At 30.3% G+C, this 19,279-nt stretch overlaps 7 protein-coding genes across 7 annotated transcripts; 2 read left to right on the top strand and 5 right to left on the bottom strand.

Moving 5' to 3' along the window:
• Window positions 1–757: 757 nt before the first annotated feature.
• Window positions 758–1,297, bottom strand: MRPL49 (mitochondrial 54S ribosomal protein bL21m MRPL49; the record flags this gene model as incomplete). The annotated part of the gene is made up of 1 exon (XM_064859929.1): window positions 758–1,297. The coding sequence occupies one exon, from the start codon at window positions 1,295–1,297 to the stop codon at window positions 758–760; it is 540 nt and encodes a 179-aa protein (XP_064713302.1).
• A 507-nt stretch (window positions 1,298–1,804) lies between these two features.
• Window positions 1,805–2,458, bottom strand: PHS1 (enoyl-CoA hydratase PHS1; the record flags this gene model as incomplete). The annotated part of the gene is made up of 1 exon (XM_064859928.1): window positions 1,805–2,458. One exon carries the CDS (start codon window positions 2,456–2,458, stop codon window positions 1,805–1,807), a length of 654 nt encoding a protein of 217 aa, XP_064713301.1.
• A 500-nt stretch (window positions 2,459–2,958) lies between these two features.
• SAP185 (Sap185p) lies at window positions 2,959–6,459 on the bottom strand (the record flags this gene model as incomplete). Its single annotated transcript, XM_064859927.1, has 1 exon — window positions 2,959–6,459. The coding sequence occupies one exon, from the start codon at window positions 6,457–6,459 to the stop codon at window positions 2,959–2,961; it is 3,501 nt and encodes a 1,166-aa protein (XP_064713300.1).
• Window positions 6,460–9,116: 2,657 nt separating this feature from the next.
• Window positions 9,117–13,283, top strand: LYS2 (L-aminoadipate-semialdehyde dehydrogenase; the record flags this gene model as incomplete). The annotated part of the gene is made up of 1 exon (XM_064859926.1): window positions 9,117–13,283. The coding sequence occupies one exon, from the start codon at window positions 9,117–9,119 to the stop codon at window positions 13,281–13,283; it is 4,167 nt and encodes a 1,388-aa protein (XP_064713299.1).
• Window positions 13,284–13,380: 97 nt separating this feature from the next.
• Window positions 13,381–15,816, bottom strand: RAD16 (DNA repair protein RAD16; the record flags this gene model as incomplete). The annotated part of the gene is made up of 1 exon (XM_064859925.1): window positions 13,381–15,816. One exon carries the CDS (start codon window positions 15,814–15,816, stop codon window positions 13,381–13,383), a length of 2,436 nt encoding a protein of 811 aa, XP_064713298.1.
• A 964-nt stretch (window positions 15,817–16,780) lies between these two features.
• Window positions 16,781–17,353, bottom strand: SUS1 (Sus1p; the record flags this gene model as incomplete). The annotated part of the gene is made up of 2 exons (XM_064859924.1): window positions 16,781–17,027; window positions 17,292–17,353. The coding sequence occupies 2 exons, from the start codon at window positions 17,351–17,353 to the stop codon at window positions 16,781–16,783; spliced, it is 309 nt and encodes a 102-aa protein (XP_064713297.1).
• A 446-nt stretch (window positions 17,354–17,799) lies between these two features.
• YSA1 (ADP-ribose diphosphatase) lies at window positions 17,800–18,498 on the top strand (the record flags this gene model as incomplete). Its single annotated transcript, XM_064859923.1, has 1 exon — window positions 17,800–18,498. The coding sequence occupies one exon, from the start codon at window positions 17,800–17,802 to the stop codon at window positions 18,496–18,498; it is 699 nt and encodes a 232-aa protein (XP_064713296.1).
• Between the last annotated feature and the right edge of the window lie 781 nt (window positions 18,499–19,279).

Raw genomic sequence — 19,279 nt, 5'->3', positions numbered from 1 at the left:
CGAAAAACAAACAAAGAACAATAGGTTACACAAGATATATGAGATTCCTCGAGAAACAAAATCAGGCCTACTTTGCATGTCTAATGTAATTTTTAGAGAAAATCGAAGATTTCTCTAGTCTAAAGTATGTAGACTAGAGAGAGAAAACTATACTAACAAAAGTAGTGTTGTTATGCTACCTAATTTGGTTTTTATAATATTTATTGTTGGTTGTTATTATTATTAATATTGTTACTCTCTTTAAAAGAAAAGAAGATATAAAATTGCTAATCTCAAACAGGTGATCTAAATAATCTTCTAATGGAATTATAATAAAGTAATGAGAACATATAGCAAACAAGTCATTATTGAATGATCTTGGCGTAGTTTTTTGAGTCGGAGTTTATATATGTAAAGTTAATCTGAATTAAATAACTGCATAATATTTTCTACAAACCTTAATTCCAAACCACTATAGCTACTGGAAAAACCCAGGACATTATCTGATAACCAACATTTTTTCGTGTTGGTGTAATACATTCTTCTTTCTTCTAATTTATAATTTTCTGTCGTTGAACCTGTTTAAGCATTGAATATATATATATATCAGTTTGAAAACAAGAAGAATAAATTGAATAAAAAAAGATGAATAAAATGTGTACTATTTATTTTTTTTATATAGATATAGGCGGACTATTTTGTACAAATTTTATAATATTTACATGGATTTGTGATTGAAAAAGGCAATACTGATTAGTATATTATATGAAATTTTCACTTAAACAACTTCCAATTTACTAATTCTTAAAATGGTCAAGTCACCTTTTCTTTTTGCATGACGAACTCTTCTATTCCGTCTCTTTGTCACTTCTCTGATTTCAAATTTACGTTTGGTCTTTTCAATGACAGTGGCTTTCAAATTATACAAACTTGGATCTATTGGATTATCCTTTAATGTGAAATTACGTGATCCTAAAGTTATAACATCTGTTAGTCTTAAAATATCACCAACTTCGGCTTGTTTCATTTTAAATGGTAAAATAACTTTATCACCTTCAGTGACTAAATAAGGACGGTTATGTATTCTAAACACAGCATATAAATCAGTAGCTAATTTTAGAGGTGTTATGTCAATGGGTGACTGTGATGTACTTGTATTATTCTCTTGTTCATTCTTTAATTCAGTAGAATAATGTTTTCTATTACTACCCACATTTATATTCATAAGAGATAATAGAGTATTTCTTTGTGGTTTGACAAATAAATTATTTAATCTGGTTGCAGTTATTGGTCTAAATAATGTCTTCAACATAATCATTTAATCTTTTCAGCTCTCTTATCTATTTTTTTTTCCTTTGCTTATTTCCAAGCTTATCAAATAAATATATAACTATTTTTTTCTCACAAATTCGTATTTGTAGCTTTAATGAGAAGCATCTAAATCTGATACTATAGTAAAACTTGAGATTGCTAACCTTATCGATAACCTAAATAGTTTCTTCTTCTTCTTCTTTCCCTTCTTTATTCTTCTTTTTTTTGTGTGTATATACTTCTTTTTCCCTGTATTTTTTTTTAACAGAAGAAATCCTTGAAACAAAAAAAAATAGTTTAGATAATGATTACAATTAAAACTAGAAATTGCTACATGCTTATGTATGCGTGTAATTCACCAGATGTGTACTCATCCATTTGTTGGTTTATTCAAGAGTTATACTATATTCACCCAAGGTGATAACAAATTTACATATAGATATATATTGTATATATGTTTGTCGCAGATATATACAGACTTGTCGGCAATCTGAAATAGCTTATATAGGCAAATTTAATTATGTTTCTTATGTGTTTCCCTTAAACTTTTCATAACTTTCTTTCTTTGAGCCACCATATGTAAAAATAACATTGGTAACCCAGGGATATAGGTCAACATGGACCCAATCAAAGTCCATTTATACCAAACACAAAATTTAGATTGAGCCCAGTTAAGTGATGAATAAATAATTAATAATTCACTTGTTACACCAGTGGGGTATAAAATCCAAAATAGATTGTATCTTAAATAAATTAAGCATTTTGGTGCCCCATTTTTGACAGTTAATGTAAAGAAATAAAACATATAACGTACAATCTCAGTAATTGACCAGGCAAATAACAAGGTAATATATGGGAGCTTTTGTGCATTCTCACTCTCTGGTAATAATTGAAAAATACCAATTACAACTAACAATCTTGAAGCTACTTGAGCTATTGTAGTCAAAATTGGGGATCTAACAATACCCAAAATAGAGTTTAAAATTTCAATAATGGCACCACATTGAACTAATGTTACAATACTTTTAGTCTTTATAAAAAATAGTGGTTGACCTAATTTTGGATAGTTGAAAATCACACTATATAGAATGTAACTCCATCCAATGGCTGAAATTAAATTGTAAAGTGCTAATGGAGAAAAAGCCGAGATTGTTTTTTTATTGGACATGTTGTTGTTTTTGTTAATAGGTCCCAAGAGACTCTTCGTTATTGTTTTTTCAATAATTTTATCAATACCAAAGATAAAGATATGATAGGCAAACAAGAATTTGAAAGAAAGTATCTGGTCTTAGAACTCCTTACATTTTATTAGCCTAGGTATCTTCAAAGTGGAACAAAATAGAAAATGTCAAAAAAAAAGAAAAGAAAAGAAAACTGAAAAAAACATATAAATTGTAAAATATCTTAATTTTACAAATGAAAAATGAGGAAAGCAAAAAAAATAAATAATCTCAAAACATATATTAATATTTAATGTCTAAATTATAATAGTTATACAATAATAGCTTTCAATATGATGTGATGCAAAGAAAACGCTAAAAACATGAATGTAATGCTAAATAAAAATGAAAGGGCATAAGATGAAACAAGAAAATTTTACAACAATAATAATCAAAGGAAATATAAATTTGTACTCTAATATACCCCAATAAAATTATGTCTCATCAGTTAACTCCACTTTTCTTCGTCATGACTTGCAGATCTGTATAAGATAAAAGATTCTTCCATAGAGCTATCTTGTAAATTATTTAGTAATTTATGATCCATCTCTCCTTCGTCACTATTTTCGCTTGATTCCTCTTCATCGGATCCATTATCAGCAGTAGTATATCCTTCAGAAGAATAATATACACTATTTGAATAATATGACGCCATACCTTTCATGGTGTCATTATATAATGGGTTATTTGGTTTAGCATACGATTGTCCATCATCATTGGGATCTAAATAGTTGTCTTCATCATCGCTTTCATCCTGTAGACTCATTATTGGAATCACATGTGCTATACTGATATCATTTATTGTTGTACTGTCAACTCGACTCAATCCAGGATATACACTGGAGTCATGCATCATATCCATTTCAAATTGATGCTGGAAAATATCCTCATCATGTAATTGTGCCAAGCTTGGCTTATTATTATTAGAAACGCGGTTCAATTTAAATGAGGGAGATCTTGACTCTCCATTCCATGCGGCTGTTTCACTTAATGTTGTGTCTTCAAGAAGATCGTCATTATTCTCTTCATCGTCACAATAACCTCCTCTTTTGCTTAGTTTTCTACGTTTATCATTCTGTTCGATATAATCTTGGCTTGATACAAGATTATCTTCTTCGTCAGATGAACTAATCTCATAATCAAAAAAGCCAGCAGGAGATGTCGGTATAACAGTTTTTGTGATTGTTTGACCAAATTTACTAGGACTATATTGTTTACGATGCATTTTTCCATCATTATTTTCCGATTCTTCATCATCGTGATGAGAGTCAATAGTCGCTACATATGTGCCTGCTTTCTTCATATTAGAATCAACGTACTGGTAGTAGTTTTTGTTATCTCTCTCTGAATATTCAGCATATTCCTCTTCTTCTTCGTTGTTTTGTAACCCTTTAGTAGTGTCTGTAATATTTATAAGTATATTGTCATTCTGAACAAAATTTTTTTCAGACTCTGATGAAGATAGAAAACTAGTTGAATCTTTATGGTTGTTACTTTCATATTCATCGTCGACGTTTTCTTCTCCTTCCTTAACATCAGCATTATCTTCTTTTTCACCTGGTAAATGATTGATAGCGTCTTCGTATGGATCCTCATTATCATTATCTATATCTTCTCCATCTTCATCTAAGTCATTTGTGAAAATGATATGTTCAGTACCGTATACGTGTTCAGAGAATCTATCTTCATTTGAATCCCCGTCATCATAATCATCATTTTCCCCATCACCATTTGGTGGAATATCACCTAAGACAAGATCATATTGTTCTCTTCTATTACTTAGAGTAGTTTCTACATAATCCTTCCAATTTGAATCAGCTAAGCAATCATTTATGGTATTAGTTGTGAAGTTGATATTCATTTCATCAAGATATGCACTAAATTTTACAATCTCTTCCGCTATTAAGGTCAGATGGCCGATATAACCTAACCTTGGTTTTTTTTCCTCTTCTTGTCTTACACAGTCTCTTTCACCTTCAATAATCAATTTGGTAAGTTCAGTATTAGTTAAAAGATCTTTTATTAAAAATCTATTAAACCCAGATTTTAATGGACCATTGAATATCTGTTGGATAATATCAAATACAACATTATGTAAGAAATTATTCCAAGAGAAATGAAAAAACATCTCTATAATAGTAGTGATAATTTGCGTATCTAATAATGACATTTTCAACAAATCACCAACCACGGCCTTTTCTTTCAATTTTTCGATCTCAGATTCATCATCTGGGATGACTTCAGAAAATTCTTCACTATGTTCCTCCATATTGTTATAGTTGTTGTCTATGTTAATAGAAGACTTGTCTGTTTCATTTTGATGTGGTCCATTCTCAATAGTTAAAGAATTCAAACTTTCTGTAACATCATTTTGTTCACGAGAGCTGTTTTCTTCGTCATCATTTTCACTATAATTGTCGTTTTCATCTGCCAAAAGTCTAGCTCTTACTCTGTCACGTTCAAGAACAATGTCTTCACCTTTCTTTTCATTAACTAACCCCATATTAGAACAATGTAACAACTCAGCAATTAATTCGCAAATCTTAAATCTTTCAAACCCTAAAGGTTCAATTCTACCAAATGATGTATCTAAGATCGGCATAGACGTATTAACCAAGATATCATTGAACTTAGGCATATATTTATGGAACAACTTCAACATATGACCCAAATATATGGAGTCTCTATCATTGGGAGGATGCGTCTCTAATGTAGTAAACATAATTTGTACATAATCATAATCTGAGTTATTTTTCCTTATTAATTCAATAATGATACCGACTCCATTATTTAATGAAGTACCACCTTTTAACATGATTTGGATGAGTCTCTCCATAACCTTAGGGGATGCTAATTGTCTAGTCAATTCATTTGGACCAATAGACGAGGCAATTTCATCCACACAGTTGCCACTAATTGCTAATAAAGCTTTTAAGAAATCTGCAGCTGCAGACTGGACAGAATGATTATATTCAGGATTTAATAGTTCTATCAATTTCGGTATAAGTCCTTGCTCTTTTAATCTTTTAATTACCCCATTATTTATATCTGGTTTATCTGTAGAGATAACTTTTAGGAAAAAATCAATCAATGGTGGATCATCAATATGATTCAAAAATCTGTCAACAATATTATCTTGAGTCAGAATAAATTCAATCATACCAGACATATTCATATCTAATAGTCTATCATTAATTTTCATAAAATATGTTGATGCTTCAATAGGTAATTCACCTGCGAGGTTGGTTATAGACCATAATTTTTCTAGTAAATCTTCATGTTCCATAATGGCTGCAGATATGGGCCAGACATCAGCAGAAAGAATTTCAGCAGCCATATGAGCTCTTTGAGATTCTATATCTTCTTCTTCTTCTTCTATTTCTATTTTTTCTGTTCCTTCCTCAAAATTTTCCTCATTATTATTATTATTGTTAACTATATCTGATGGAATATTTTTTAATTTGTTAATATCTCTATCACCATTATTTATTAATTCTTTTCTTTTCTTTTCATCTTTAGCAAGAATATTATCAACCATAACATAGTCTATCAACTTTGATAAAACAGCTGGATATTTAAGATATATTAATAATTTAAAATTAGAGCACATCAATTCGGTATACAATTCTTCTTCATCTAAAAGATTATTTAATACATCCAAATTAGGTTCATAATCTTTAAATCCAGTCTCTGTATCAGGTAATTCCACATGTTGATTTTTTTTGGAATTACTTTCTTCATTATCCTCTTCTTGTAGATCTTCTTCATTCTTTGGACTATCTAATTTCACCTTTATTTCTGTATCATTTTTGCTGCTACTATTATTTCTATTTTGGTTATTATCACTAATCTCATTAGATTCTATTTTAATAAAAGCATTATTCAGTAGCTTAGCTAATGATGACTCGTTAGAGTAGTCTTGTCCAAATTTCCAAAATGAACTTGACATAATTTATTTCTAACTAGAATCTCAGACGGAAAAAATTTCCTTTTTAAAACTATCAAAGGTAATGATAATATATATATATATATATATATATGTACGTTTTGATGTGTATAGATGAATATTGGTATAGATAATATTGATGTTATAAAGATGGTCAGTCTTAGTGAAGAATGTAAGAGCTATTTTAGATAATTGTCAGGCAATATATTTTGTTGATAATTTTTTTTAATTTATTCCAAGTTTCTGCATAGATCAAATATCAAAACAGAAGAGCGAAGAAAGAAACTGCATAGGTAAGTAGGCGTGTAAGTACGTGGGTGAGCATCCCTGGAGACTCATCTCAACAACGAAACAAAAACGATATAATAAATTTGGAAATGAATAAAGAATGAAAAAAAAAACTTTTCCAACAGAAAAATCGAAGATGATGAAAAAAATTTCAGATTTCGAAGGCATCGCTAAAATATGGTTGTGTGTGTTTATGTGTTTCTCTTGTTTTGTTTAGTATATTTTTTTAATTTATTTTTCCAGCGAATTTGCAAATAAAAACAAAGAAAAAAAATACAAAATATACATTCAAGGTGTTTTTTGAAGGGGCCTTATTCGATTTTATAATTCCTTTTTTTTCATTTAGGGTTTTGGGGGTGTTTTGTAAAATTTGACTTTTGCAAAAAAAATTAGAAATAAGTTAATAAAATATAATAGGGCTGTATTTATATTGTATGAAGATATTTGGGTGCATCAGCGGAATTAGAGATAAAAAAAAACATGATCTCCTTGAATAACAATATGGTTGAAAACTTTTTAAATGAATGATTTGTATAAGTATTAAGTTAGTCAAAGATTATGACAATAAATGAATGAGACATTGAAAAATGTAGGTAAGAATAGTAAAGGTTCCCTGCCACAGTTCATTTTACAGATTTTGGTAATACTCTTTCTATCATGAAGAAAACTTGCTGTACAATAAAAGAGATTGGGTATTTCTTAAACAAATTCATCAATAAAGGTATTGTTACTTGAAGATAATAATTTTATTGTAGACTACTGTTGGAAAAATATGAATTTACTATTTTTTAAATTTAATTGAGCCTTGCTGCAAAATATGACAATAATGAAACCTTTGGATCTATATGTCATATCTAAATGAAAAGTAGGTCTTTTGAAAAACTTTTTTGTCGAACCATATTTTTAGTAGAAGACATATGCCGTTAATAAAATAAAAAATAAGGGTTAAAAGAAAAATCAAGACGTTTTTTTGGAAAATAAAAATTTTCACTATTTTTTTTTTGTAGTCCTAAAAATAGAACCTATAAGGAAGGAGGCGATACGTCCCTTGTAAGTTTTATTTTTTTTTACTTTTTTGCTAAGGTTTGTTTTACTTTTGTCCTTACTTTTGTATACTAGTGTTTCTTTTTTCTTTGTCAATCATATGTATATAATTTTCTTTAAAGTGAAGACTGCATAAAACAATTGTCATTTGACATTAGTTAGGTTTGTTAACAGGAAAGAATAGAATATAGACAGCAATGTTTTTTTGTTTAGTTTTGTATGTTCTTATTCAGTCTCACAATATTTCTATTTAAAGAAGATAAAAAGTTGAGTTATTAATCAATCGATGTATCTTTGAAAAGAATACAGGATAAATATAATTGGATGTTGTATACTGTAAATTGACAGATTAATTGATTATATTGTTTTACTTTCTCTAATTTGAAATAGTATATATATTTTATGTATATATATTCATGTATGCTATAATTTATTTGTGGATAAATATATATAGAATTAAGAGAATGAAACACATTTTCTTCGTTATTATGGTGCAGATTGAAAAACTATTAATATGCAAAAGGACAGAAATTTCATATCAATTAATTAAGTCTTTTTAGAATTTCCAAGAGTTCTCAGTTAATCTACTAACAATCGTATTTACCTTACTTCTTAATTTGTAAAAACAACATACATATCATTAACTGTCATTTAGACAGGAAAAATGGTGAAAATAAATTTTATACAAGTTTATTTATTTTATCTAGTTAATCACTTAATCATCTAATTGAATTTCAAACAACTTAATAAATTCCACCGGATTTATTTCATGGAATTTGTTTTTTTTTTTTGCCTTATTGTAATTTTGTTTTTCAAATTTTGCTATTTGTGATATTAATCCGTTTCTTTCACTATGAGCAAGAAAAAATATACAACGGAATTTTTCAGATTAAGATTGAAAATAAAAATTATTATATTTTCTCGAGGAATCTCAATTATTTTCAGTCCTTCCGCACAATATACGGGAAACAAAATAGCAGTCCCTTTCGTAAAACTATTATGTTTATGAAGAAATGATGACTCAGTGTCACCTGTAATTTATTATGAGCTTTTAAAAACGATTCGATAAACTTTAAATGCTATGCATATATATATACCTATATGCATGTAGCTTTTCTTATAAGTGAATGAATAACTTTTTCCTTTTTCTTCTTGTTTAACATCTCTTAAAGAAAAATTTGCTCCACACCTACCAATACAAGAAACGTAATATACATGAGTAGTTGCTACAACAACTATAATATATTAAAAATACTTCATTGCAAAAAAGTATTAAATTTGACAACATAAGACGCAGAAATATTTAAGTATAATTAGAAAAAAAAAGTATGGTTTCTGAACAACAATCATGGTTGCAATTGTTGGATAATCCAACTTTAACTGTTTTACCACATGACTATTTACGTCCTCAAAATGAACCATTTTCTGTACAAAATGACTATTCTTTTCAAATTCCTCAATTAGATTTACCACAAACCGTTTTCAAAGATAAATATATCTCAGCATTGAGTACTTGGGCTACTTTAGTTTACAGACTATCTGGTGATGATGATATTGTCCTTTACATAACCAACAATAAAGTATTAAGATTTACTATTCTACCCAATTGGACTTTCCAAGAATTATATAATGAAATTAAATCACAAATAGATAAACTGTCTGAATTAAGTGATGTTTCATTTGATTCGCTTTCAGAAACTATTCAATCTCAAAAAGATTTAGATAAATGTCCACAATTGTTCCGTTTGGCTTTCTTGCATGATGAAGGTATTAAATTAACTCGTTTTAACCATCATCTGTTAGATTTGGCAATAAATTTAACTACAGATAACAATTCTTCTTCTATTTTAACCATATCATATAATCAATTATTATATTCCACTGAAAGAATCCAAATATTGGCAGATCAATTTACTCAGTTTTTGACTGCTGTTTTAAGCAACCCAGTTGAAGTCATTACTAAAATTAATTTAATAACTGAATCATCAAAAGATGCTTTACCTGATCCAACTGCTAATTTAGGTTGGTGCGACTTTGTTGGCTGTATCCAAGATATTTTCCAAGATAACGCTGACAAATTTCCTGACAGAAGATGTGTTGTTGAAACTGGTTCTATTTCTTCAAATATTGAGCCACGTATATTTACTTATAGAGACATAAATCGTGCTTCAAATATTGTGGCTCATTATTTAATTAATACTGGTATTAAAAAAGGTGATGTTGTTATGATTTACTCCTCTAGAGGGGTGGATTTGATGGTCTGTGTTATGGGTGTCTTAAAGGCAGGTGCTACTTTTTCGGTTATTGATCCTGCTTATCCTCCGACTAGACAAACAATTTATTTAGGCGTTGCTAAACCAAAGGGTTTGATTGTTATTAGAGCTGCAGGTCAGTTGGATCCATTAGTTGAGGATTATATACAAAAGGAATTAGATGTTATTACTCGTATTCCATCTGTTGCTATTCAAAATGATGCTTCCCTTGAAGGTTGTTTACCAACAGAAGATGACGTCTTGGCACCTTATGAGCATTTAAAAGATACAAGAACTGGGGTAGTTGTGGGCCCCGATTCTAACCCAACTTTATCTTTTACTTCCGGTTCAGAAGGTATTCCAAAGGGTGTCCTGGGTAGACATTTTTCTTTAGCATATTATTTTAACTGGATGTCTAAACAATTTAATCTTTCATCTGAAGATAAATTCACTATGTTAAGTGGTATAGCTCATGATCCAATTCAAAGAGATATGTTTACACCATTATTCTTAGGTGCTCAATTATATGTTCCAACTGAGGATGATATTGGCACGCCAGGTAAACTAGCTGAATGGATGAGTGTTCATGGCTGTACTGTAACACACTTGACTCCTGCTATGGGTCAACTTTTAACTGCTCAAGCTACTACACCTTTCCCAAAGCTACATCACGCCTTTTTTGTAGGAGATATCTTAACTAAACGTGATTGTTTACGTTTACAAACTTTAGCAGAAAATTGTCGTATTGTTAATATGTATGGTACTACTGAAACACAACGTGCAGTATCCTTCTTTGAAGTTAAATCAAAGAGCGATGATCCAGAATTCTTAAAAAGATTAAAAGATGTCATGCCAGCTGGTAGAGGTATGTTTAACGTTCAGTTGTTAGTTGTTAATAGAAATGATCGCACTCAAATATGTGGCGTTGGTGAAGTAGGTGAGATCTACGTTCGTGCTGGTGGTTTAGCTGAAGGTTACAGAGGGTTACCTGATTTGAATAAAGAGAAATTCATCAATAATTGGTTTGTAGATGAACATCACTGGGATTATTTAGATAAAGATAATAATGAACCATGGAGGGAATTCTGGAAGGGTCCAAGAGACAGAATGTATAGAACTGGTGATTTAGGTCGTTATTTACCAAATGGTAATTGTGAATGTTGTGGTAGAGCTGATGATCAAGTTAAGATTAGAGGTTTTAGAATTGAATTAGGTGAAATTGATACTCACATCTCTCAGCATCCTTTAGTTAGAGAAAATATTACATTGGTTCGTAATAATTCAGACAATGAAAAGACTTTGATTACTTTTATGGTCCCAAGATTTGATAAACCAGAGGAGCTAGCTAAATTTCAAACATCAGTTCCTGAAGAATTAAAGTCTGATCAAACTGTTAAGGGTTTAGTTGGTTATCATTTGCTTGCTAAAGATATTAAATTGTTCCTAAAGAAACGATTAGCTAGTTATGCAATTCCATCTCTAATTGTTGTTTGGGATAAATTACCTTTAAATCCAAATGGTAAAGTAGATAAACCAAAGTTGCAATTCCCAACTAACAAGCAGTTAGATTTGGTGGCAGCTAATGTTTCCTCTAAAATCGATGAGTCCGAGTTTAATGATATTGAACGTGCAGTTCGTGACATATGGCTGAGTGTATTACCAACAAAACCAGCCACTGTTTCTGTTGATGATTCTTTCTTTGATCTAGGTGGTCATTCTATTTTGGCTACTAAAATGATTTTTACTGTAAAGAAGCAATTAAAAATTGATTTACCATTAGGAACTATCTTTAAATATCCTACAATCAAAGCATTTGCCGGTGAAATTGCTAAGATTAGAGAGACTGGTAAGGTTGAAGTTGCAAAGGAAACTACCCTAACATATGATTATGCTGCTGATGCCAAGAAGTTAGTTGAAACTTTACCAGTGTCTTATCCATCTCGTGAAGACTTTGTACCAGCCGTAACTCAACACATTAACGTTTTTGTTACTGGTACAACTGGTTTCCTTGGTTCTTACATTGTTGCCAATTTACTGAACCGTTCTAATGTTTCAGTATCCTTTAAAGTTTATGCTCATGTTCGTGCTGCAGATGAGAAAGCTGCTTTAGAAAGATTAATTAAGGCAGGAACTACTTATGGTACTTGGAAGGACAGTTTCTCAAAAAGTATTGAAATTGTTTTAGGTGATTTATCAAAGTCTCAATTTGGTCTATCTAATGAAAAATGGGCTAATTTAACTAATGCTATTGATGTAATTATTCATAATGGTGCGTTAGTTCATTGGGTTTATCCATACTTAAAAATGAGAGATGCAAATGTTATTTCTACAATCAATGTTATGAATTTGGCTGCTGAAGGTAAAGCAAAGTTCTTTAATTTTGTTTCCTCTACCTCAACTTTAGATACTGATTACTTCTTTAAGCTATCTGATAAATTAGTTGGTGAAGGTAAAGCAGGCATTTTGGAATCTGATGATTTACAAGGTTCTTCTACCGGTTTAGGTGGGGGTTATGGTCAATCAAAATGGGCAGCAGAATATGTTATCAGACATGCTGGTAAAAGAGGTCTTAGAGGTTGTATTATTAGACCAGGTTATGTTACAGGTAACTCTAAGAACGGTTCCTGTAATACAGATGATTTCTTGTTAAGATGTTTAAAGAGTGCTGTGCAATTAGGTAAAATCCCTGATATTAACAATACAGTTAATATGGTTCCAGTTGATCACGTAGCTCAAGTTGTTGTTTCTGCTTCTTTGAATCCACCAAAGAAAGATGAATTAGCTGTTGCTCATGTTACTGCTCATCCACGTATCCTATTCAAGGACTATTTGTTCATCTTAGAACAATACGGTTATGATGTTGAGATTGAAGATTACGATTCTTGGAGGAAATCTCTAGAGACTGCTATTATCGATGAAAATAAGGACAATGCATTATATCCATTGTTACACATGGTCTTAGATGATTTGCCAGGCAACACTAGAGCCCCAGAATTGGATGATTCAAATGCAGTGGAATCCTTAAAGAAAGATTCTAAATGGACAGGGATTGACAAATCTGCAGGTGCTGGTGCTACTCTTGAACAAATCGGTATATATATCGCCTTCTTGGTTAAGGTTGGATATCTTCCACCTCCAATAGGTCCAGCAGAATTACGTTTACCAGAAATATCAATCTCTCAAGAACAAATCGACTTAGTTTCATCTGGTGCAGGTGCTCGTTCAAGCTCTGCTTCATCCTAAATATAATATTACTAACTATATAAAAATTGTAGTCATTTTTAAAAAAAAAAAAATAAATACTTGTTTCATCATATAGAAATTGTGTTAATGCAAATATTTAGTTGTTAAATAAGAATTGTAAATCATCAGGGGTTAATCTATTAATTGCGGCTTCATCTTGATTGATTGTGGCATTTATCATATTTGCTTTTTTTTCTTGTAACTCTATGATTCTTGATTCTATACTATCTTCAATACAGAATCTTGTAATCTTCACCGGTCTATATTGTCCAATTCTATGGACTCTATCACCACTTTGCCATTCTACACTTGGATTCCACCATGGATCTAAAATGAAAACTTGCGAAGCCTCGCACAAATTTAATGCAACACCACCGGCCTTTAAACTGACTAAAAAGACTTCACAGCGAATATTATTCATAAAGTATTTGATTGTCTCATCTCTTTGAACTGGTGACATACTACCTTGAAGTTTCACTGTTTGGAACCCCGCTCTTTTTAAACGCCACTCTACCAAGTCTAACATACTAGTGAACTGAGAAAACACAATTGATTTGATAGTTTTTACTTTGGAACGTAATTTATATAGTTCTTCAACCAATGCCTCTATTTTGGTTGACGATCTCCATGACCCATCGAGCTTTAATCTACTGACAATACTTTGCTTCTTAAATACTTCTATATCTACTTCCAAGGAGGGTTGTGTAAGGTCAATACTTAAACCAATGTGACAAACAGGACAAGTCAGGCGGTTATTGCTTGTCTCCATAAACGATTCAATGTATTCTTTGATACATAACCTACAGAATCTATGGTGACATCTTGATTCTATAGGTTCCTCTGCCTCATCATCACATAATTGGCAAATAATTACACCGTTGTCATCGAGTTGGTTTCTATACCTCTTCAACACCAAATCTGGATGATCTGCAATCTGTCTCATTCTCGTAATTAATGAGAAGATATTAGCGTAATTATTCAACACAACACCTTGTTCAACATAAGAGTTATATTTTCTCTTCACATCCATATACAAACTTCTGTATAAATCTTTTTCTTCTTCATTAAAGTAGTCACGCCTTACGGTTACAATCCTTGGTGGTAAGCCTAGGTCATCAGCACGTTCGGCCTTGGTTCGCCTTAACATGATATTTTTAAGTAGTAATTGAATATTGTTGAATGACTCTAACCCTGGACCTTCAACACCATACTTTTGGATATTTTTTAACATAAAGTGGTTAAAAAAATTTGTATGCTGCATAATAACATGGTTACAACGGTCACAGTGCATATTATCAGAGAACTTCCATTCTTTTGATGCACAATCACATTTAGTGCAAAAATATTTAGAAAATGGTTCAATATCTAAAAATCTTATAAGTGAATACATTTCACCAATCCTATTTTGTAAAGGTGTCCCACTTAAACACCATCTTTTTTGAGTTTTTATCATATTTACGGCTCTTGCTGTATTACTTTGTCTATCTTTAATGTTATGTGCTTCATCTAGTATAACTCTATAAAAATCAATGTGATGTAAAACAGATTTTTCTTTGACTAAACCTGATTTTCTTCTAAACCCATAATTTTGTTTTCTAAATACAGATTCAATAACAGCGTATGTGGTTAATATAACATCGTAGTCAGCTAAATCATTGATATTGGTAGTTTTGTTAGTTCCATGGAATAAATATACCTTTAGTTTACCTTGGGTGTGTTGATCAATTTCGTTTTTCCATTGAATTAAAGCAATAGTAGGAGCCACAACCAAAGACGGCCTCTTGGTTCGATCATACATCAATAATGCAATAGTTTGGATAGTTTTACCCATCCCCATTTCATCTGCTAAGACACCACCATTATACTTACTATTTTCTTGAGATAATAACCAATGTAAACCTTCCAGTTGAAATGGAAGTAGTTTCAATCTAAGTCCTTCAGGCTGTGTGGTACGGTGAGGCATGTAATCTGGTGCATTTTGAAGATCTGGGAATACATTTTTTAATTCGGGATGGTTATCAAATAATCTTTGTGTATTTCTTTGGTAAGGTGTCAACTTAGGTTGTTTTTTCTTGGTAGATGTCTTTCTCTTTCTGGTAACTTTACGTTTCTTTGTTAAGGGTTCGTCTTCTTCGCCCAAAATAATACATTCAGTGTCTTTATTAGGTGCAGAAAACAATTTTCCTTCCTCTTCAACATTTCTTTTATTTGCTTTGGTATTAACCTTACCTATATCCTCTTTTTTAATATCTTCGCTCGAAGAGGTACTGGAATTGTTATGTTGATATGGTATATCATCCACAGGTGTCAAACTATCTTCTACATAGTCGGCATCGTCAGTATCTATGTCAATGTTATTGCTTTTGTTATCTGCAATTTTTACCTCAGTTACTGAATCAGAACTGTACTGTGATTTCAACGTAGCTTCATCTTCATCACTATCTGACATTTCAACATAATTTACTTTCTTGGTAACAGTTCCTGTTCTAGATCTAGTTTGAGGTCTTCGTAAAAATCCACCTTCTTCCAACATTAAAGTTTATTATTCAATAGTTCTATTTAAGAATAACAGTTTTTATATAGACTGACTAGGAGAGATCTCTGTCAATATTGAGAAAATGTGCGAGTATTTTGAAAAGATATCCAGTAGATAGAGTTTAAACTAATAACAAAAAGAGTTCATTTTTCATTTCATCACACCTCATCTCCATCACTAGTTATTTTATATATATATATATGCAGAAATCTACACATTACATTTTCTTCCACATGGATTCGTACTGGTAAACAATAGAAACACATACACCCCAATTATACAGAGCGATAAAAAAGTATAAAGAAAAAAAAAGAAATTTATTTCCACTGTTCTATTGTTAATTTTTTCTGTGTAATATCTCAAAAGGGTAATGATTTTTTGGTTGCCCTGGCAATTAATTTCTCGAAGGAACAGTATTGTCTCTCTCATCAATTTCTATAAAATGGTGGAATTACGATGCATGATGATATAATGCATACTTATATACTTACATTTGCTGATAATCTTAGATAGAGTTGCTGTGTTATTTATATATATGTTTGTGTGTGCGTGTTTATATAAGGGAGAATATCTACCTATTTTTTTCTTTACTTCTTTTTTTTATAGATATTCTATTTGTGTAGTTTTATTACATAGAATCATCAATTAAGTTGATCCTTGTTATGGTTTTTTTCGCTTCCTTCCCTTCTTTTCTGTCAGCCCCATGACAACATTTTACTTATTAATGTAAGCGATAAATTCTAAATTTACTTAGTATCAACAATATCATCAAGGAAGTCTCTAATTTGTTTCATAACTAATTCTTTAGTATCAGGAGCAACCATCTCTTTAGCAATCATATGTACATAGATAAGGGTTTTGTTTTTTTTAGTAATTCAATAAAAACATGAATTTTTTTATAATAACAATTGTTTTGTTAGTATTTATATGCATAAATTTCATTCTTGTTTCCTTCTACATCTCATATAAAAATGTTTCTTCTAAATTGTGACCATTTTTTATTTTCTTTTATTTGAAATATAGATATGATTTGTAAAGGATCCATTTTAATAATATTATCAAACATACCCATTGCTTGTGGTTCAATTTTATTCAATATTTCAATATATCCAGCTTTTTCATTCTTTGTGATTTCTTCCATTGTCAAAGTCCTGATCTTATCGATCCATCCATCTTGTAATAACCTTTCAGTTAATAAATTCGATATTCTGTTAATAGAATGGAATATTAAAAAATAAAAATACATTGAAAAAAAGAAGGATATGATAGACATATAAATCAATAGTAAATGTTAGTAAAAGTTGAATGATTAGTTATATGTATATGTATATTTGTTGTATCTAATTCATCATTAGAGCATATCATATTGGTGGTGCTAACTTGAGATAGAAGTTGCTAAACCACCTATCTGTTGATTTCAAATAATTATTTTAAAAAACTGAGTAAAAAAGAAGAAGGATAATAAGTCATACTTTTCATAATTTCCTGATTCCACTAAATACTTTTGTATCTGTGCTTTAACATTCCCCTCCATGCTTGATAAAAAGGATATTCCCTCTATAGATTTTTGTTACACAAAATTATGAAGCAATGGCTAGTGAAATTGCAAATCTAAATGCAGGCAAATGGTTTGTTGTATTAACTACCTATGTAATGATATAAATTTCTATGTACAGTAGTTTTATTTTTCTCGAATATTAAAACTTAAAAAAAAATGCAAAAAATGAGAAAAAAAATTTAAAGTCTAATAAAATTGAAGGAGGAACAAACTGTAATTAGAAAATACTTTCTAATACTAAACGGAGAGAGATAAAACTCTGTAGGTCATTATTTGCAAAAGATCTGTTGAAAGTTTATTTAATATGTATAGTGTGTTTATCATGATGTTATTTCATTCGGTTAGAAATTATTTTTGTATGTTGCAGAGTTGGCTTTGTATTGAACAAATGTTTTTTAGTTTCGGTTTTTATTTTAAGTTAAATGCTAAGAAGCTGGGTATTACTAAACAAAATAATCATTCCTGTTTCAAGCCGTTTTTCAAAAATGGTTGTATTAAAAGGTAAGCCAGAGCTTGCAAAGATTTTGAAGATTGAAAAGGTTAAAGACACAAGTGACTGTAAATGGATTGGATTGGAAAAAATAACTTATAAGGATCCAAATGGAAAAGAAAGAGCATGGGATAGTGCAGTTAGAACAACAAGAAATTCTGGAAATATCGATGGTATCGGGATGTTCACAATTTTAAGGTATAAAGATGGAACCCCTGATCAAGTACTCTTGCAAAAACAATTTAGACCACCAGTAGAAGGTGTTTGTATTGAAGTACCAGCAGGGTTAATCGATGCAAATGAGGATGTTCCTACTGCTGCTTTAAGAGAATTAAAAGAAGAAACAGGTTATATTGGTAAGATCATTGAACAAGGTCCTGTGATCTACAATGATCCTGGTTTTACTAATACAAACATGTCTCTTGTGGTTGTTGAAGTTGATATGGCATTACCTGAAAATCAGAATCCAATCCCAGCGTTAGAAGAAAACGAATTTATTGAATGTTTTAAAGTTCCATTAACAGATCTTCATGAAGAATTAATTAAACTTGAAAAGGAGGGGTATAAATTAGATGCTCGTCTTCAAAATGTAGCACATGGTATATACTTGGCTAAAAAGTTTAATTGTTGAAAGGAAAAAAAAGATTTTTTGAGTAATGTTTGGAAACATATGACAACAACAAAAACAATAATAATAAAAAGGTCTGTGAATATACCTTTTATGGGATTAAGAATATCTTTAGGTGGAATAGATATATAGAGTTATTTTTTTTTATTTAATATCTAAAACACTTTATAAATAAAAAGAATATTGTATTAACTTTCTTTTTGACTTATTTTTCTAGGTTTGTTATTTTTTTTAAAGCAATAAGGTACATGTTTCTGTCTGTAGATACTGTTAATTGATTTAGTTTCGTTAAATATATGATATAGCTAGAGTTTCAACAACATTCAATAAGAAAATCACTAAGAAAAAAGGTAATGGAACTTATATCGAATTATACAATATTTCTTCAAATTATGTTCTATATAATATTTTAAAATAATGCAAATTCTTTCTGGCAAGAAAGTTTTCTTTTTTTTCATTCTTGTTTCTTTAAAATTTTGAGTTTATATTATAATAAGGTTACTAAATACATTCTTGTAGTATCTTTGCTTGATATTCTATATAAGTTTGTTAAATCAAAAACTAAATTATTGTGGATACCACCTTTGGTATCAATAATAATCACGAAATATACATTATAAAAAATAAACGGCATGTAGAAACAACATAACATAAATACTACCATAAAAATTTGTTGTAAAGAAAAAGATACCTCAAGTTGTGATTTGATGAGAATTAGTGCCTGTAGTCATTGGATATATAGTAGACATTCTTAAAATTATATTAGATAGATTTAGAATACAAA

The sequence above is a fragment of the Arxiozyma heterogenica genome (assembly GCF_036370985.1).
Source record: "Arxiozyma heterogenica strain weizmannii chromosome Unknown scaffold_27, whole genome shotgun sequence".
Classification (NCBI taxonomy): Eukaryota; Fungi; Ascomycota; class Saccharomycetes; order Saccharomycetales; family Saccharomycetaceae; genus Arxiozyma; species Arxiozyma heterogenica.
This window is presented reverse-complemented; position numbering and strand designations above follow the sequence as displayed.